We start from the raw sequence: 18,101 nt of genomic DNA on the forward strand, positions 1-18,101 counted from the left end.
TACCTTATGTATTTGAAGAATATAAATAAAAACTTGTCCTATATATGTTAGATCACATATTTACTTTTTTACTGAGTCCCACAACTATGTCTATTTTTTTAACAAAATTATTCGTCAAAATAATTACTAATTTAATTTTTTTAATTAAATTATAGTCTCACACCCACTTTTTTACCATTAGTAATCACAATTTATTTTTTTTGTAGATCCCACGTATACTTATTTTACTCCAGGGCCACATTATTCTTTACCTTTCCTATTATATTATATTAAAAAATTAACAAATAAAAATTAAAAAAGAAAGCAAAGTCAAATGAGTACTGCAAATCTATAATTTCCATCCAACGGCTTAACAAATTCTTAACAAATAAAAATTGAAAAAATAAAATAAAAGTCAGATTTACAATACCTATCCGGTATTTACTATATATTATAAATATAGAAATAGGTATAAATCATAAGTATTATTAATTATGATGCAAAAATTACTTAATATAAGAGAATATTTTGTCTATATTATCAAATATTCATGTTTAACTGCTTAGCAAGATTGATTTGATTTTTCTTGGTGAATTTGATTTGATATTTTTTATAATGGGCTTGTTTGTTTAAGATTAAAAATAATGAATTTAAAGACTTTAGAGATTCTGGTCTCTTTTATTGAAGATTAAAAAATAAGTTATTTTTAATTAATTTAAAGATTTTATAAAAAGATATTTATTTTATAAATATTTTATAAAAAATATATATTACAATAACAAAATGTGATTATTACTTAGTTATTTTTAAATTTTATGATATAATTTTTTTAATGAAAATGATTTATTATTTAATTATTTCAAAATTTTATGATATATTTATGGGGAGAATGATAGGTATATCTTAAAGGAATCAATTAATTTAGATTAAATTTCAGGTGTCAAATTTTAAAAATTTGTATGTTTAGCTCTTAATTTTACAAGTTTCTTGTGATGAACTTACAACTTGTGTTCTAAATTAATAAGAAAAACAAATTAGTTATTTTTTAATCATGTTAAAATTTAAAAAGTAAGTTACGAATTCATCATAATAAAGTTATAAAATTAAGAGCTGAACTTATAAATTTTAAAAATTTAGTTCTTAAAATTTAATTTAAATTAATTGATCATCTTGAAACCTATCTATCATTCTTTTCATTTTTATATATCTCATATTTTTAAAACTTTTTCGCTCATCTATGAGGATCTAGTTTGCTTCAATTTTTTTTAATGAAAATATCACTTATTTTTTGAAAAAAAAAACTATAATTTTTAGTGATAATTTTTTAAATTTCAAGGAATAATCAAAACAGATTTTTTTTTTTAAAAAAAAAAGCACATCTCTCTGTTCGGTTTTCCTTTTTCATATATGATGTCGAGAGACTCGTAGACTTGTGGATTAAAAATAGGTGACCTTTTTATTGTTCAAAGATTTTACAGAAAGATATTTATTTTATAGAAATTTTATTAAAAAATAAATATTATTTTATATTTGATTACAATAATAAAAAATAAAATTATTAGTTAGTTATTTTTAAATTTCATGACATCTTTCTTAATTTTTATTTTATAAAAATAATTTATTATTATATTATTTTAAAATTTTATGATATATTTGTGTGTCACACCTCTTTACCACATTATATTATTTTTCAAAAGCTACTCAAACCACCTTTTTAAAATAAACTGAAATTTTTTTTTATTTTGATTATCTTTATAATTTAAATAAACATCATAAAAACTTATAAAATACATTTTTGAGTAAATGAACAAAGGATTTCATGAACTTTAAATCTAGTAACATAATAGATTCTAAACTCATTTATTGTGTAAATTGTTCCTATAATTTTAAAATTTTTTTTATTTTCTGAACAACTAATGATCAAAGTTAATTTTTATTAATGGTATAAGTCAAATTACACTATTTTTAAAAATTAAAAAATAAATTAAGAAAAATAAATTAAGAGTTTACGGTGCTACAGGTAGATTGGAATGATACCATTCTGATTATTTCATAGGTGAGAGTTTCATATACAGTCAATAATAATGGAAGATAGCAACCCAAAAGAAAAGAAAGATAAATAATGAGGTTAAAAATTATTCCGTTGCCGGGATTCGAACCCGGGTCTCTCGGGTGAGAGCCGAGTATCCTAACCAGCTAGACTACAACGGAATGTTGATTGAATGATGAACTCAATTTTCTTTAGAATAATATGTAAAAACACGCAATCATACGCATTACCAACTTTGGATTTTCGTCACACAATCTTCTTAATGCACAGCCTAGGAAAATTGAACCCAAGACCTTTTGAAAATTTTTGCGATTTACTCCTAGCCCTAAATGTAACTAATTTGCACAAGTTAAGGAAATTATGTAACCTATTTAATTGTAAACAATGCGTGCTCATTTTTCTAAAATACCTCTTTTTAACAAGTTACACTGGAATATTATAAACATAACTTATACATCATACTAGAATCTAACTACAGGGGTAGCTCGAGAATAAATAATAAATATGAGACAGATGATTGATGGCTTACATTTAAAACCAAGACAAACCCCCAAGCTAATTTCTACGTACATTTTAGGATCATAGCAGCAAGTCTTAGCCAACACCAATACACCATGTGAGCAAGGATCTTATTAGCTGCTTTGTTAACAAGGTGGAGGAGACCTATAAAAGCATATAGTATACAAAGTACAAAACCCCTAAACTCTGTAAAATTTGCATTTCATTAATTATTCTCTTGATAAGGAAGTGGGGTTTTCCTCCTTTGTATGCCCTCAAACAATGAAAACAGGGCTATGAGACACTCTAACAAAGGGGGAAAAAATATGAGATTTTACAAAATGAACAGAAGATCCCAAGTTTTGAAAGGTTAAAAAATTGTCATAACGTTTCCTGTGTGAAGTCATAATCACTAGCTGCATCTGTTCTGCGTTTCAAATCCCCTATATGGTTCCTGTACACCCTTCTTTTCACCAACTATCCAGTTTGATCTTCTTGATGCCATTATTCCGAAGCGTTCCCTTGTCCACTCATTTTGGGCATTAGGCGAACAATTTGCGAAGTGCCAGTTGGGCAGGCCGCTCCATATATCTAGTCGAGTAATAAAGCCTGACATATCTTATCAAAAATAAAAAAATAAAACCTAATATATAAAGTGCATGCATGGCAGCTAACATCTTCAAAACTTTGGAATTATATGACAAGAAAATAATTGCGTAAGAATACCATATGAACTATTTCATCCTTGCTAAGGCATCGTGCAGTTCAAAAGCCGTTTGCTGACATCATCCAAAGCTGCATGTATGGATTCATATTACCAAAGGCATTCTACCATTTTGGGAGGGAATGGGAAGGAGAAACCTACCTGGAAGTTTCTGGAAATCAGGCTCTATTCCATTGCCATTTATGTCCTCGTGATTTGGTGTTACATACTTGCCAACTGTGACAACCACACCGGATCCATCATGCAGTTCAAATACTGACTGGATCAAACCCTGTCAATGACATTTCGCGTGACAGTGTCAAGAAAATTGAAGCAACTATTACACACCATATGCTTAGACATGCAAAAGTTAAAGTGCCCCCGAAATATGAAAACATCAAGGTCTAAAATTGTTTAATCCATTTTTCTTCAGTCAAAGAGTAAACGAAAACGAAACGCATGCTCTGGAACAGCTTAAGATCTTGCAGCAGCCCCCTCCACAGAACATACATTGCAAATTGAAGAAGATTGTATGGGTAAAAATGAGTTGTACAACATTTTTATACATTGCAAAGTGATAAACAAATTTATATACCTTGCCATATGTGCGTTGTCCCACAAGAACAGCTCTACAATTATCATGTAATGCAGAAGCAACCTAAAATAAATAGCAACGTATGACTATAGCACAAGAAGCAATAGATGAATTAATAATATATTTGGGAAAGTGAACTGCTCACTATTTCACTTGCACTGGCAGTTTTATCATTCACTAAAACCTGCAATGACAGCAACCAATAAGTTATATTTCAAAATGTCCAGTACAGCAAAGACATGAATAGCAAGGCAAGAGTTTTTTTTTTTTTTTTTTTTTTTACAGGCTCATTAGTCATGACTCATAAAAGGACCTTGGTAAATGTTGAAAACAAACACTTTTTCACTCCGCAAAAATTGGGCAGCTAATATGACCAGCTATCTATTTGACTAAGAAGCCACGTTTCATTAAAAACTTGATAATGAAGTGCCTTGAACAGTCGCGTCAAACCTTAAAAGGAGAAATCTAGAAGGAGAGAGATATTTCTAGAAGTTGATTTAAGATGTAGAGCAGTGCGTACAATAACAGGAGCCTTGAACCAACGGTGAAGCGTCAGCAACAATAGCCTTTTGGAACTGGGAATCTCTACCAACAGTGTAGATGACCTGTCATGAAGAAATCAGACATAAGAAGAACAAAACCTGTGTTAGACAGCTAAGTCATGTAACTCTATACCGTCATCCTATAATATCCATAATAGGCAAATGACCTTGACCACAATGATAAGACCCCAAAAAAAAAAACAACAATTATAAATAAAAAGCACGGCAATCTGCAGTATGCTCACATAAGTTGACATACCGTGTCCCCTTCTCCAAGGAAGAGCTTGGCAATTTCAATCCCAGCCTGAATTGAGCAAAAGAAACAAACAAATTGAACATATTTGAAAAGCAGAAAAATTATTTTCTGAATGCATGCATCGAATGGAACATTTACTCAAATTTAACACCAAAAATAACCTGTACTAGTCCTCCAAGATTATCTCTAAGATCCAAAATGAAATATGAAGCACCCATATCTTGTAGTCTCTTCATTGCTGCGAAATTTATTACTTTGATGTAATTATAGGATGATCCACAACTCAAGACTCCAGAAATAGAAATCCAATCGAAAAAGAAAAGGATCCAACAAGTCGTTGCCTTTCTATTTAAAGCTATTGGAAAAAAATATGATATAGCATTTGACACTGCATGAGAAACACCAACAAGGTACATAGAATGCTACAAACAAAGAAACAGCAAAATGTAATCTCTAATTAGTTTCTTGGGCAAAGCTCATGAGAGCAAAGAACAGAATGAATTAGCATTGGATATTCATGCTACCATCCCCTTCAAGTTCCACACGCATTTTTTTATCAACAATGTAGATCATTCATTGTTACAAACCTTGATCGAGGATTTATATCATATAGACAGAGTAAGTGAGTAAGAATGAGGAAAGAGAAGCGTGCCAATTTTTCACACTAAATTATTTTGGAACCAAAGAAGAAAACATGTCATGATTAAGAAAGTACCATAACTGTAAAAGTCAACTAAAACTGACCAATGACTAAATCTTTCCTGGCTAATGCATTGAACTCTTTAAGGCGTATGTATCCAGCAGGGGTAGCATCACTATCTGCTTGTTCCAGCCTATAAAAGACTGGTGTTCTAGCAACAAGTTGCCGCTGTACTTCTATCGATTCAACAGGCCCACAGTTGCCATGCTTGACCTGTCAGTAAAAATAATTTATCCAATTTCAACATTGTAACAAAGACAGACAAAGGCTTGTGAACATGCTACAATTTTGGAATCGCAATTCACAACCTGAATAGTCACAAATGTTTCATTAGGGCCTTGCAACAACGATGAAACTTCAAATGCTGATTTCCCCTGAACCTCAACACCATTGACAGCTAAGATTTCATCCCCCTAGCCAAAAAAGAAAAAAATGAGGGGAAAGGGAAGCCCTAGCAATTATTATCCTGTATACACATTAGTTCTTTGTATATACACGATTTGATAATTCCAAATGAAAAAAAATAAAAGCAGCAAAAAGTTTATGCTAATCAATAATAAATCACCAGTGGGGCTAATCCAAATGGCGGAAATGAAAGAAAATGTAGAGCAAACTTTTCAAAAGGCATAATTATTATACACAGCGTGATCCACTTCATGCCTTTTTTTTTTTTTCAGGGACAAAAATTCTAATATTGAAAGTAGAAGGACAAGTAAGAAGCTTAATATAAGAAAAGACTAGACGTGCAGTCATTTTTAAATTATGATATGTTAAAGGCCAGGAAATGAGTTCCATGGCCAAACGAAGGCCTGGCAATGAGTTCTAACAACACAATAAAATTGAGGGTCAGTTGCAAACAGAAATTCATTACAGATAAATCTAGATTTGAAAAGATATTGGCGCATTCAATCAATAGAATCACCCCAGTACCTGTCTCACACCAGCAGAATGAGCAGGGCCATCCAGTATAATTCCTAGCACCTTCATTCTGATAATTTCATTTTCATCTGGAACTTCCCTAAGGTTTATTCCAATACCAGTCATGTCATACCTCGCCATCTTCAAGAACTTTTAACAATAAAGAAGTTCATATGCCATTAAGTATTGTGAAAAGCACTTTAGAAGAAATTGCAGGTGTGTGTGGCATTATTCATGTATAAATAAAACATAATCACAAAGCACAGCCATAACTATTTCATAAGAATCATAATAGACAACAGCAAGTATACATTATTCTCCCCTCTTGGGAGATGTCTAAATTACACGACACCATCCCTCTATTTTATAAGTGCACACTCCTCCCCCAAGAACCAAAAGATGTGCGATACTTGCCTTCCTTGCATCAAAAGATAAGGGGCAATTACATTTATATTGATCAAAACACCCGATATATATATATATTTTACATAATGTAACAAGTATTAAATATATATTTGGTCAACATAAAATAGTCAATTTTTAGCATTTAGAAAATTGTAAAATTATTTGATAAAAAATATCAAAAATAAAGAATATATTCATAAAACAATTTTCAAATTTAACTAATTTATAAATAATAATTTAATTTTGGGAATAAAATTGTAATGAAATTTATTAGAATAACCATGAGCAATCGTGTAAACTTAATAAAGTTTTAGAATATATTGATTTTATTATTTCCAAAACAAAATGAAAATAAAAATTATGATTTTTGAATAAAAGCATTTTGCATTTTAGTTTTTGATAATGATAAAGATTTTAGTTTTTGAATACGTTTTGATCACTATTTATTTAGTTTCAAGTGTCAAGTTTATATTGTAATTTAGGCTCAGGAGAAGAGAGGGTGATTTAAGTGAAAATGCATGCATGTTTCTTCTAAAAATTTATTTTGCATCGAAGTGCTATGGCGCTATGCAAAAAAATACAGTAAAGCATGCAATCGTTATAATCAATGCATGTGACAGGTGACTAGAAGCAGTACACATAGCTAACTGTAGAAGAACATACTGCGAATAATAGGACCAGAGAAAATGAAGAATCAATTACCTCCTCAGGGGAAAGAAACCGTGTATAAGGATCACCCAAACTGGCCAGCATTCTCTTGATTATCTGATGAGCTTTTGATCTCGTCTGAATGGAATTGCTCAAGATATCTTTCCTCTTTTGCTGGAAGTATAAACCAGATATCAACAAAATGATGGAATTCTGCATAGCCGCCAACTAGTTTGGCATAATAATGGGACCAAAAGCTATCGTGAGATATTAAAATAAGGTTTGTCTGTGATTAAACGGCGAACAATTTTGACCTGGGATAAATTAGAGCTATCAAATACAAAAACGAAGCCAACAGAACAGAGCTAAATCATCCAAGCAAACCCCACTCTATTAAACCAAGAATTTTCAATTTGGCATGCTACACCACGGAAATCCGGCCCTCGTCCACTTCAGCAGACACATGATACAAGGAAGTGAACCAAAAAAAAAAGGTCTATGGTTAAAATTCGATAATTTACCAAACTGTGACGTGCGTCATGTTACCTGCCAACTCTCCTGCGACCAGCGACGGCCACCAGCATCAAGAAAAGTATCATTGACAATCTTCCAAGCTTCCTCAACAATTCCCTCATTAGTCACAACCTCCGGGCCCGTATCAGCCCAGTCTTCCGGCTCAACTTCGCGGCAAATTTCAGAAGGAGTAAGAGGAAGAGAAATCGGAGTTTGAAGGGAAGGAGTTTCAAGTGCAATGGCGGAAGGCAAGGAGACCAGGAGTCCAAAGGAGAGAACGCCGGAAAAAGCGCCGACCAAAGTCCGGTCGAGCCAACTGATGCAACTGAGTCTTGAGTTGCAAAGGAGTCGCGGTCTCGCTGCTGGCGACGGTGGTGGGACAGTGAGCCAGGCGCTCATCTCTTCCGGAGGATCGATTGAAGGGATGAGTGAGCTTTGTATTTTATCAACAAGAACCTCCTGCCTTTCACTCCAAAAACGAAAATCCTTCGGCTAGATTTAAAATTAAACAAATAAAAAATATTAAAAATAATTTCATTTGCACATAAACGAGTAGGAGAGGACTTTATGATATAATTATAGGATTAAATGTATGTTTTATTTTTAATTTACTAAATATTTATTTATTAAAAATTTATTTGATAAAAGTTAAATTAGTGAAAGTTGATTATTGTAATAAAATTTAAATTTAAATATATTTTTTTAAAAATTAGTTTGATAAACTAAAAGTTTTTTAAATTATAATAGCAAAATGTGCTTTTAAATATACAATTACCAAAAAGTACATTGATTTATAATGATTTGTAGTTTTTATTATATAAATATAATATATTTAAAATTTAAAATATTTAAAAAATGTGATAAAGATTAAAATATGATAAAATTTTATATATAATGTTGAAAATTTGATCTCTAATTATTTTTACATTTTAATTTTAATTTAAAAAAATATGATAAAGATTTATAATTTTTATTATACATTAATATTAAAAATTAACATGATTAATTATTTAATTTATAATATTAAAAACTTGATATCTAATTATTATTTAAATGATAATTATATTTTTAATGAATTAACTATTTTTTAAATAAAAAAATAAGATATTAAACTCAATGTAGTGTGATCAAATAATATTTCACTTTTTAAATTCACTTTTCAAAAGCTACTAGATAGAGCTTTGGATGTTTCACATTTGAACCTATTTTAGAAGTCCTTTTGTTTCAAAAAAATTATCCCAAACAATTTTTCACATCCCAAAACTAAGAAAGTATAACATCCTGAATTTCTAATTTTGACATTTGTATTGATTAAGGGATGAATTATTAATTTAATGTGAGATTAGGATTCTAGATGGTGAAATGTTATGTTGACTATTTGGAATGTTACATGAACATATATGAGTAGAAGAACAACATTGTGAGGCATAGCGCATGAGTGCGGTGAAGAGTTTCTTCACTATGCAACACACCACGACGCATGGCATAAAATTCTAATAAACTGGGACGTGTTTGCTCATGAAAACAAAATGAGAGATAGAGAAAAAGGGCATGAGAATGGAGAAGAGATGGTGCTTTATTAGGGCAAGCAATATCGAGAGCAGGGATAATGTTTTCGACCTGTTACTTATCAGATAAGTCTTGTACTACCTTGGTCTCCTATTCTACCCTATTTTCTCTTAGTTTAAACTATTAAGAAATTGAATTCAAAAGTTTTAAGGAATTGATGTTTTATCCTATAGTAATAAAAATATTCTCTGGAACTAAACTAAAATCTTGTAACTAGTTTGAGTTGGAACGATAAAACCTTGAAACTATAAGCTCAAGTTAATCTAAATTAGAGAGAGAGTAATGGGAGAAATCCGATAGTGCTTGTAATGAGTGGTAGTTTTTCGTAATATGTGTGAATGAACATGAATAAAGGAAATGGTAGTGATTAGGTGCTTAACTGCTTTAGTTGGCACTTTTAGTTAATAGGGTGATTGACTCTGGGTGCCTCAATTGTGTAGTTCTTGCGTGAGATGTGTTGAAATCGTAAGACAGAGTTTGAGTAAGGCTTTGAAACACGGGAAACTCTTTTTTGTGAACAGAAAGATTGAGGTAACCATATAATTTGTTATGTTTATTAGTTATTAGAACTGTGTAGAAGTATTTGTATAATTATGCATTCGTTGTTTTATGAGTATATGCATGATTTTGTAATGTAAATGAGTTTAGCATGAAGTTGATTTGTGAAATGAAAGTTTGATGATTTATGGCCTTGTTTGTTATATATATTTATGTCATATATATATATATAATATATATTATGCGTACTATACAAAGTGTGAAATTGATATGAATTATGTGAAATACATGAACATAGGTGGTGTGAGTTTACCCAAGATGTGTGTGTGTGTGGAGATATGAATGAATAAATTTATATGGTTGGATTGGCATAATAGGACATCTGGTGTAACATTATATTCGAGCTGGTATCATGAGTAATCCGGTTCTGCATTATATTGGGACTATTACTATGGGACATTCAGACAGTCTGACAACTTTTTAGTACTCGTTAGGGTGCGGTTAGGAGTCAACGATACCTTTATCACAAGTGTGTGAAATAAGGGAAACCATAGTTCATAGGTAGAATAGATTACCTTTGGTTAGGTGTTTTTACCATTGAAACTATGCTTAGGTCAATATTGATTGATCTATTAGAACCTATAGCTTCGTGTCGGGGAGCTTTGGAGGATCGGTAGAAAGATGGTCATGTTGGTGATTGTGTTGCACGAAATGTTTATGCTGTAATTGATATGTATACTATTATTTGATTTTGTTTACTTGTATGCGATTATTTGTGTTAATGAACATTTGATATGCTATATTGGTTATTGAAATTTTTATCTCACCCGTGGTTATACATTTTTCAGCTTTTGGTACTAGTGGTGTGAAGGGAAAGGAAACGAGCTAAGTAAAAGACTTCTCCGATAAGTCATTGTAAGATGGTGTAATGAATTCGTAAGTTAGTAGTTGTAGTTATGCATATAAGTTGCCATAGGAATTTTTATATTCATGTATATGCACTTTTGGTTGTAAATGTGAACAGTTTTGGTAATCTAGTCTATAGTGTATGTGCATATGTGATGAAAATGTTGATGTGGGCTAGTAAATGGGTATAAGAATGTGTGGATATGACGAATATGTGATGTATGTGCAAAATTTGGCCATAGATATGAATGAAATTGAGAAATATGAATATGTCCAAAAGTGTGTGATGGGTAATTTACAGGCAAAATGTGTGTTTGTGTATTATATTGTTTATATAATTGGTCAACTAAGTGTAAATTGTTCGTTTAGATGTGATCAAGGTCCTAAAACTAGCAAATGACTTGTAGTTTCAAATGGCAATGCTTAAGTGATAAATTTTGACATAAAATGGTCAAAATGCACTTAGGTGTTCAATTTTTAAATAAAATATTGGATTTGAATGAAACAATAGTCATTAGTTAGACTTTGAAACAAGATTCGTATGTGCATTTGAATCATCTCAATTGAATATTGGATGTGAAAATAATGCGCATCTGAGTTAGCATTAGATTCTACAATTTGACAACAGAATCTGTTGTGTGCATCGCGACGCATGTGTCAACATGTGACAGTATGCCGTAGCATGGCATAGAGGGTGAAAGCTGTGACTCTGTGCCATATGTCATGATGCACGGCTCATAATTTGTAAAAATTTGAGTTGTTTGAGTTGAAATTTGTAACACACCAATTTTTTTTTAAATAATTTAACTCAACCATAGTTGGGTTACAGCCACCCAACATATTTTTATATCAATAATTTCAATATAAAATATTTTATAATTGGCTTCAACTCACACAATATAACATTTCAGATAAATTTTTACCTCCCACATGCCATTAGGCTAAATCACATTTGTCCATCCTTATACTCCCAACAAGTAAACTAAATCACATTTGTCCATCCTTATACTCCCAACAAGTAAAATAAACAATTTAGTCAATTTTCAACACAAGCCAATTATTTGGCCTCATAATCATACCATTTGAACCAATCCAAAGTAAATCAAATATTAAAATTACAGTCATCCAAAGTATACCAAAAATAGAAATAGTTTGAAAGACATGATTACACTTATATATTCATATAATTGTCAATAAACAAAAGCCCTAATATTGGCAATATAACACATTATAAATCATAAATCAAATACCCAAAAGAGACAGTGGATCTAAACCACTAAGCCTCTGGGACTCCTCCATGTGTCACTCGTGGCTCTTCTCCTGAAAATTGTTAACCACATAATGAGACTCAAAAGTTTCAGCAACCAAAGCCAATTTATGATAGTGTATACAAACAGTTAAGTGTGTGCTTATTAAGTGAGAATTAAAAATAATACAATTCCAACAAAATATAAGAAATATTACAATATACATAAACAACCATCCTTATATCCCTCCATTAACCTCGAGTCGGTGCTAAATTACCCGGCCAAAGGTAGATTAGCCCGAGCCCTTACAAGCCACCTATTGAGCTCCAATAGGGGCGTACCACGTGGCACATAAATACAACAACAATAGCAAGTCTCCCAACACCTCCCACAATAATCAAACAAATTCATAATAATATTGCACAATTATACAATATTACAAAATTCATAATTTTCTCAATAATCACCCAATTAACATGAAGTAACACTAATCACAAATTAAAAGCATGGTTACCTCGTGGCTTTTTCAATAAATTATTCCTTACAATTTCTCTCCCGCCACAATCTTCACCAATAATACAATCTATAAATAATATATTATTTATAAATATTAGTTTTAATTTTTGAAACTAATAAAATAATTCTAATAATAGAATTAAAAATATAACATAATTCCTAATCTCAATCTTAATACAAATCTAGAGTTAATACTATTAAGTAAAATTTTTAACTCCTCTTTTAATTATCAATAAACATTAATAATCTAAAAATTAATTTCTAAACTAATTTCTATTATCAAAATTTTCTTTTTATTTCATAAATTCGTACCTAAAATATCCAAAAATTAAAAATTGAATCTCTAGCTTAGAATCATAATCTTATAGCTATAATAATTCATTTCTCATCTCAAATAATCATCTAAACCTCAATAAATCAACATATATTTTCAAATCTAGTTTAGAATTTGATCCATAAGCCACAAATTCAAAGATCATCAACAAATTTATACTCTAGAACATTTATTATACTACTAACAACCTCAAAAATCATATTTATTCAACATAAATTCATCCTTCTTCCAAATCCTAAATTTTCTACCACCACAAAAATCAAAAACTAAAGAGGAAGGATGACTAAGAAAATTTTTTAGAACACTTACTTAGTCTTGAAAAGCTTAAAATCACATCCTAAATATTCTATTAAAAACTCTTACCTTAAAACCTAGCACCGACAAACTTGGCTCACAGACGCACTCTCTGTCTCAGCTCACGCACGAAGGAAAGAATGAAGAAATGAAGAAAACATGTGAGTTTTTATAAAAAATTCAGTGGGTCCCACATTTTTTTTATTATTTCTTTTTTCCTCTCTCTTCTTCTTCTTTTTTTATTATTATTATTTTATACAATGATTATTGTGCGGCGGCCGAAAGCAAATTTTGTTCTTCTTCTTCTTCCCCCTTTTTTTTATTATAATAATAATAATTTAATAATAATTTTTATTATTTTTTTAATTTTTTTTAGTTTTAATTTATAATTATATCCTAAGTTAGATTTAATAATCATCTCCTCCTAATTTGCTTACCTCTAAATATTTTTTTTAAAAATTTCTATTAACCCAAATTAACTATTAAAATTTAAATTGGGATGTTACAGTATTCTTTGCCTATTCCTAATTGCTTCTGCTGTGTATTGCTTTGCATAACTTAAATCATTTTTATGAAGTAATTTCAAAAGTTTATTTTGGGATCCCAACTTTCAAAGATATTTTAGATTAAGTGATGAATTGCGTGAAAGGTTGAATAGTAATGTCAGTAAAGTGCTTTTGAGATGTGAAAAGTTAATTTACCGAATGGTGCCTAAGACTCATTTTTGTTCTTGAATTATACGCAAAAATTCACAAATGATTCTAAATTTAATTAATGGTCAATTTTATCCTTCAACTTTAGAATTTTACTTTAGAAAAATTATGTATGGGCCCCATAAAGCAAACTTATTCACAAATAAGTTTCGTGAAGTTCAAAAACTACAATCAAATTCTTAAGACCTAAGTGTAATTTAAAATTAAGCTATAAAGATAATAATACCCTTATTAAGCATACATTAATCAATAAAATAACTAATTTACAACTATTTATTAACAATTTACAACTATATTTCAACTTTTTATCATTGTAACTTCACATATTCAATGGTTAATCAATCATCTAGTACTGATAAAGTTTAACTTTAATTATTTATAACTATTTTATCGATAATTTACAACTATAACATCAAGTTTTTACCACTATAACTTCACATATTTAACATTAAACTAATTAATTTAATTTAATTATTAGGTGTATGAAGTTACAGTTATAAAAAGTTAAAATTATAGTTATAAATTATTGATGAAATAGTTATAAAATATTTGAGTAATGTAATTTATTTTTTAATAGGAACATTATTGTCTTTTTTTCAAATTTTAAATTATAATTGGATCTCGAAGGATCTAATTATAGTTTTTAAATTTTATAAGACTTATTTATAAATAAATAAACTCCATTATACCTATATATAATTTTTTTACTTTTCCTTTACCTCCAGCATTATTTTCTCTGAATCCCACATTTGATTTTTAAATATTTTTAATAATAAAATATATTAGTGGTACCTGCATTTGATTTTTTTTTTCAAGTATCTATCATAAAAGTTTTAAATGTGGGCCCTCACATTTCTATTTCACCCTCCCAGTTCTCTCTCCTCCCTCTTCTTCGTCAACTTTCATCCACCTTCTCATTTTTTAAGCCTTAAATCTTCTATTCCTTTTTTTATAAATAAATAGTGATTACTTTGTGTTTGTATACTCAACGAGGTGCATAATGAAGGGCTTATGGAGAGACTTTTTGGTGTCGCATGTTACTCAATGAGTTTGACTATAGAAGGCTCGTTGCCAAGGTTGTGCATGTACACAAGTGAGCACTCTTAACTCTACAGCAACCACAGCTGAAGGGCAACTTGTTATCACACGAAGAGGGGGGGAGTTCCATTCCTACTGGCCACAGTCATCACACCATGAGAGCATTGCTCCTCTACCCCTCGAGTGTCCTGCCTGGTGGGAGACAAGGGCTAAAGAGAGAGAGGAGGGAGGGAGAGAGGACGTCCATGAGCAAAGCATGGTTTTAGGTTTTTGATACTGGTGAAAGAGATTACTGCTTAACTTGGAGATGAGCAACAACACGCTGGACATAGTAAAGGGGTTCTCCAGGGCCTTGGAGGATTTCAACTTGGATGACATAGCTGAAAAGGTCAAGAACATGGATGATGTAAAAAACAAGAGCAGGAAGCTACAGTGAAGTCCTTTCTCATCTGCGGTGACAGTCACGGAAGATGATATTCCAACTTGGGCTAACAGCCGCCAGAGGAGGGTGTTGCAGGCGAGATCCAAAGACATGGAATATACATGTGTGCATAGCTCATGACACTCCTCTCTCTCTCTCTCTCTATATATATATATATATACCTCCTCTCTCTGTGGCACATGTGCATAAGAAGGTATATATATATATATATATCAAATGAGAGATTCAAGCACAACAAGGTGGAGTCATCATCATTCTTGAGTTTTTCAAAGCGAACGGCATGGGAGATGAGGACTAGAGGGAGAATTTCAATTTTTTCAACCTCTGCTTTGACGATAGAAAAGCAGAGTGAAGAGACAAAGAAAGGTCTGAGTTGTATGGTAGAGATGAAGCCTCACATGTCACCTTTCCTCCTTATCTTCCCAACTCATTAAGTTTTCATGCAGAAAGAGTTCTAGGCTCATGGCTTCATTGTCTAACTCTCTTTGGCGATGTAGTGTGGTGGACGCCAGAAGATGTCATCTCGTGCGTTTTGTCCCTTATTTCACAGACATTCTATGCTCACTATTCTATTCACTAGGTTTTGAGCCAATGCTGGCTACTATATCAACTCAAAATACGAGAAAAAGAGGAGAGGGTGAGAGAGACACGAAGAAGATGATGAATGAGAGTTGCAAAGAGAGGGCAAGGAGAGGGAGAGTAAAAATATTAAAAAATTGATGTAGGGTCTAGTAAGATATTTTATTATTAAAAATATTTAAAAATCAAATGTGAGACTCATTTAATAAAAAAATAATGCCAGGAGGGTACAATTACGAGGTTGATGGATGAAATTGACTATTTATTAAATTTATGGTTATTTATGAATTTTTACGTATAGTTTAGAAAGAAAAATGAACTTAATCTAATAATTGTATTTTATATTATACTGTATTATTATTATTTTTTTAACACAAGTAACATTTTTAGTTCTATAATTATTATTAGTGTTATACTATTTATATATTTACGACTTTTCATACATGAAGCTAGATCGTAAGTTTATATATATTTTTAAATACAAGTAGCATCTTTAGTTCTATAACTATTAGTATTATTAGTACTATAATATAATTTTGCATCATATAAGACATGACTAAAGTATATTTTTAATTTACTAACTTTATATAAAGTTTTAATTTAATTCTTTAATTTTATAAAGTATCTTTTTAATTCTTTAACTCTAACGTCATTAGTTTCAAATGATTACCTTTTGTGTTAATTATTGTTATTTTAAAAAAAATAAACTTAATACGTCAATATTTGAAAATATTTTATCAATATTTAAAAATTTAATGTAAAAAAATTTGTTGAGATTAAACTAACAGTATTAGGATTAAATGATTAGAAAGACATTTTAAAAAGTTAAGAAACTAGAATAAAATATGTGTAAAGTTAAGTGATTAAGAGTATATTTTAACCTATAAAACATGCATTGATAAAATACATTAAAAATAACAAAACAATGGCCCTTGCTTAGAAAAAAATTTCAAATATAAATCAATGCAAAGATTTGCCCTTGGCTCTTAAAGCAAAGGCAGACAATTGTGGGAGAATTTTAGTAAAAGAGCCAGCAAAATATGAAAGCACATTGTAAAACTAATGGGTAGAATTAAAAATTAAAAATATTTTTATAGAAAATGATTAAAATTCTCTTCATTTTTTAAATATGAAGTAGGCTTGTTAAAACTCTAACTTAATTTGTTATTTCATTAATGTATACTTACTTATTAATTTTATTAATAAAAAGTTGTTACATTAAATAATACCTTTTATATGTTCAAGCTACTTGTTGTAGGATGAACTCAACTTGCTAACACCTTAATATGGTAGCTTGATGTTGCCTAGCTCGAAATGCTAAGGCATCTCGTGGGTACAGTGGGCTGCAGCCCATTCCTCATTCAGGCTGGGCATTGGCACCTACTCATATGCAATCCTAGAAAGAAAAATAAATTATCAATAAATCTTTAATTAAAATTCAATTTGCATTAGTTTTCTAACCCAAATTCAATTTGCATTGTGTACATGTTTTTTCTTTATTACAAGTGATCTTATTTAAATCATGCCTGGTGAATTTAATGTGAACACTTTTTTTGGTGAATATTTGAATTTTGATTCATCATGTTATAAAAAACTAGCCTATTTCATTATGCATGTAAGCAAAGAAGAAAAAAAGGATAATTACACATAAATCTCGTGGAGTAAACTTATTTATAAATAAATTTTGTGAAATTTAAAAATCATAACTAGGTCACTTGAGACCTGAATATAATTTAAAATAAAGGTATAAAGATAGTATTGCCCTCACTTATAATGCATAATTATTTTAATAATTGAATATGTAAAGTTATAGTTATAAAAAATTGAAGTAATAGTTGTACATTATGAATGAAATATAAACAATTAGTGTTAAATTCTGTTAATAACAGATAATCAATTTAACTATTAGATATATGAAATTATAACTATAAAATGTTAAAGTAATAATTGTAAAATTATTAATGAGATAGTTATATACAATTATTATTAAACTTGTAATGTACGATCGGTTTAATTATTAAAATATTACAGTTTGTAAGAGGTTTAAAGTGATAAATATAAGTTATTGATGAAAGACTTGTAAATTACTTGAGTGATGTAATGTATTTTAATAGGAATCTTATTGTTTTTTACACTCTAATTTTAAATCATACTTAAA

At 30.1% G+C, this 18,101-nt stretch overlaps 1 protein-coding gene and 1 non-coding gene across 2 annotated transcripts; both read right to left on the bottom strand.

Moving 5' to 3' along the window:
• Positions 1 to 2,117: 2,117 nt before the first annotated feature.
• On the bottom strand, positions 2,118 to 2,190 carry TRNAE-CUC (transfer RNA glutamic acid (anticodon CUC)). The gene has a single exon. It is a non-coding gene; the product is annotated as a tRNA-Glu (tRNA).
• Positions 2,191 to 2,728: 538 nt separating this feature from the next.
• Positions 2,729 to 8,281, bottom strand: LOC129304855 (carboxyl-terminal-processing peptidase 1, chloroplastic). Its single transcript, XM_054944681.1, is given in 14 exon segments — positions 2,729 to 3,118; positions 3,254 to 3,322; positions 3,393 to 3,522; positions 3,826 to 3,888; positions 3,971 to 4,009; positions 4,346 to 4,360; positions 4,362 to 4,430; positions 4,627 to 4,671; positions 4,785 to 4,861; positions 5,368 to 5,536; positions 5,632 to 5,736; positions 6,254 to 6,391; positions 7,349 to 7,468; positions 7,841 to 8,281. Coding segments are annotated over 13 exon segments (1,383 nt in total). The 5' UTR covers positions 8,207 to 8,281; the 3' UTR covers positions 2,729 to 3,118; positions 3,254 to 3,275.
• Between the last annotated feature and the right edge of the window lie 9,820 nt (positions 8,282 to 18,101).

The sequence above is a fragment of the Prosopis cineraria genome, unplaced genomic scaffold (genome assembly GCF_029017545.1).
Source record: "Prosopis cineraria cultivar Desert tree isolate PC_DT_omini unplaced genomic scaffold, ASM2901754v1 PC3, whole genome shotgun sequence".
Classification (NCBI taxonomy): Eukaryota; Viridiplantae; Streptophyta; class Magnoliopsida; order Fabales; family Fabaceae; genus Prosopis; species Prosopis cineraria.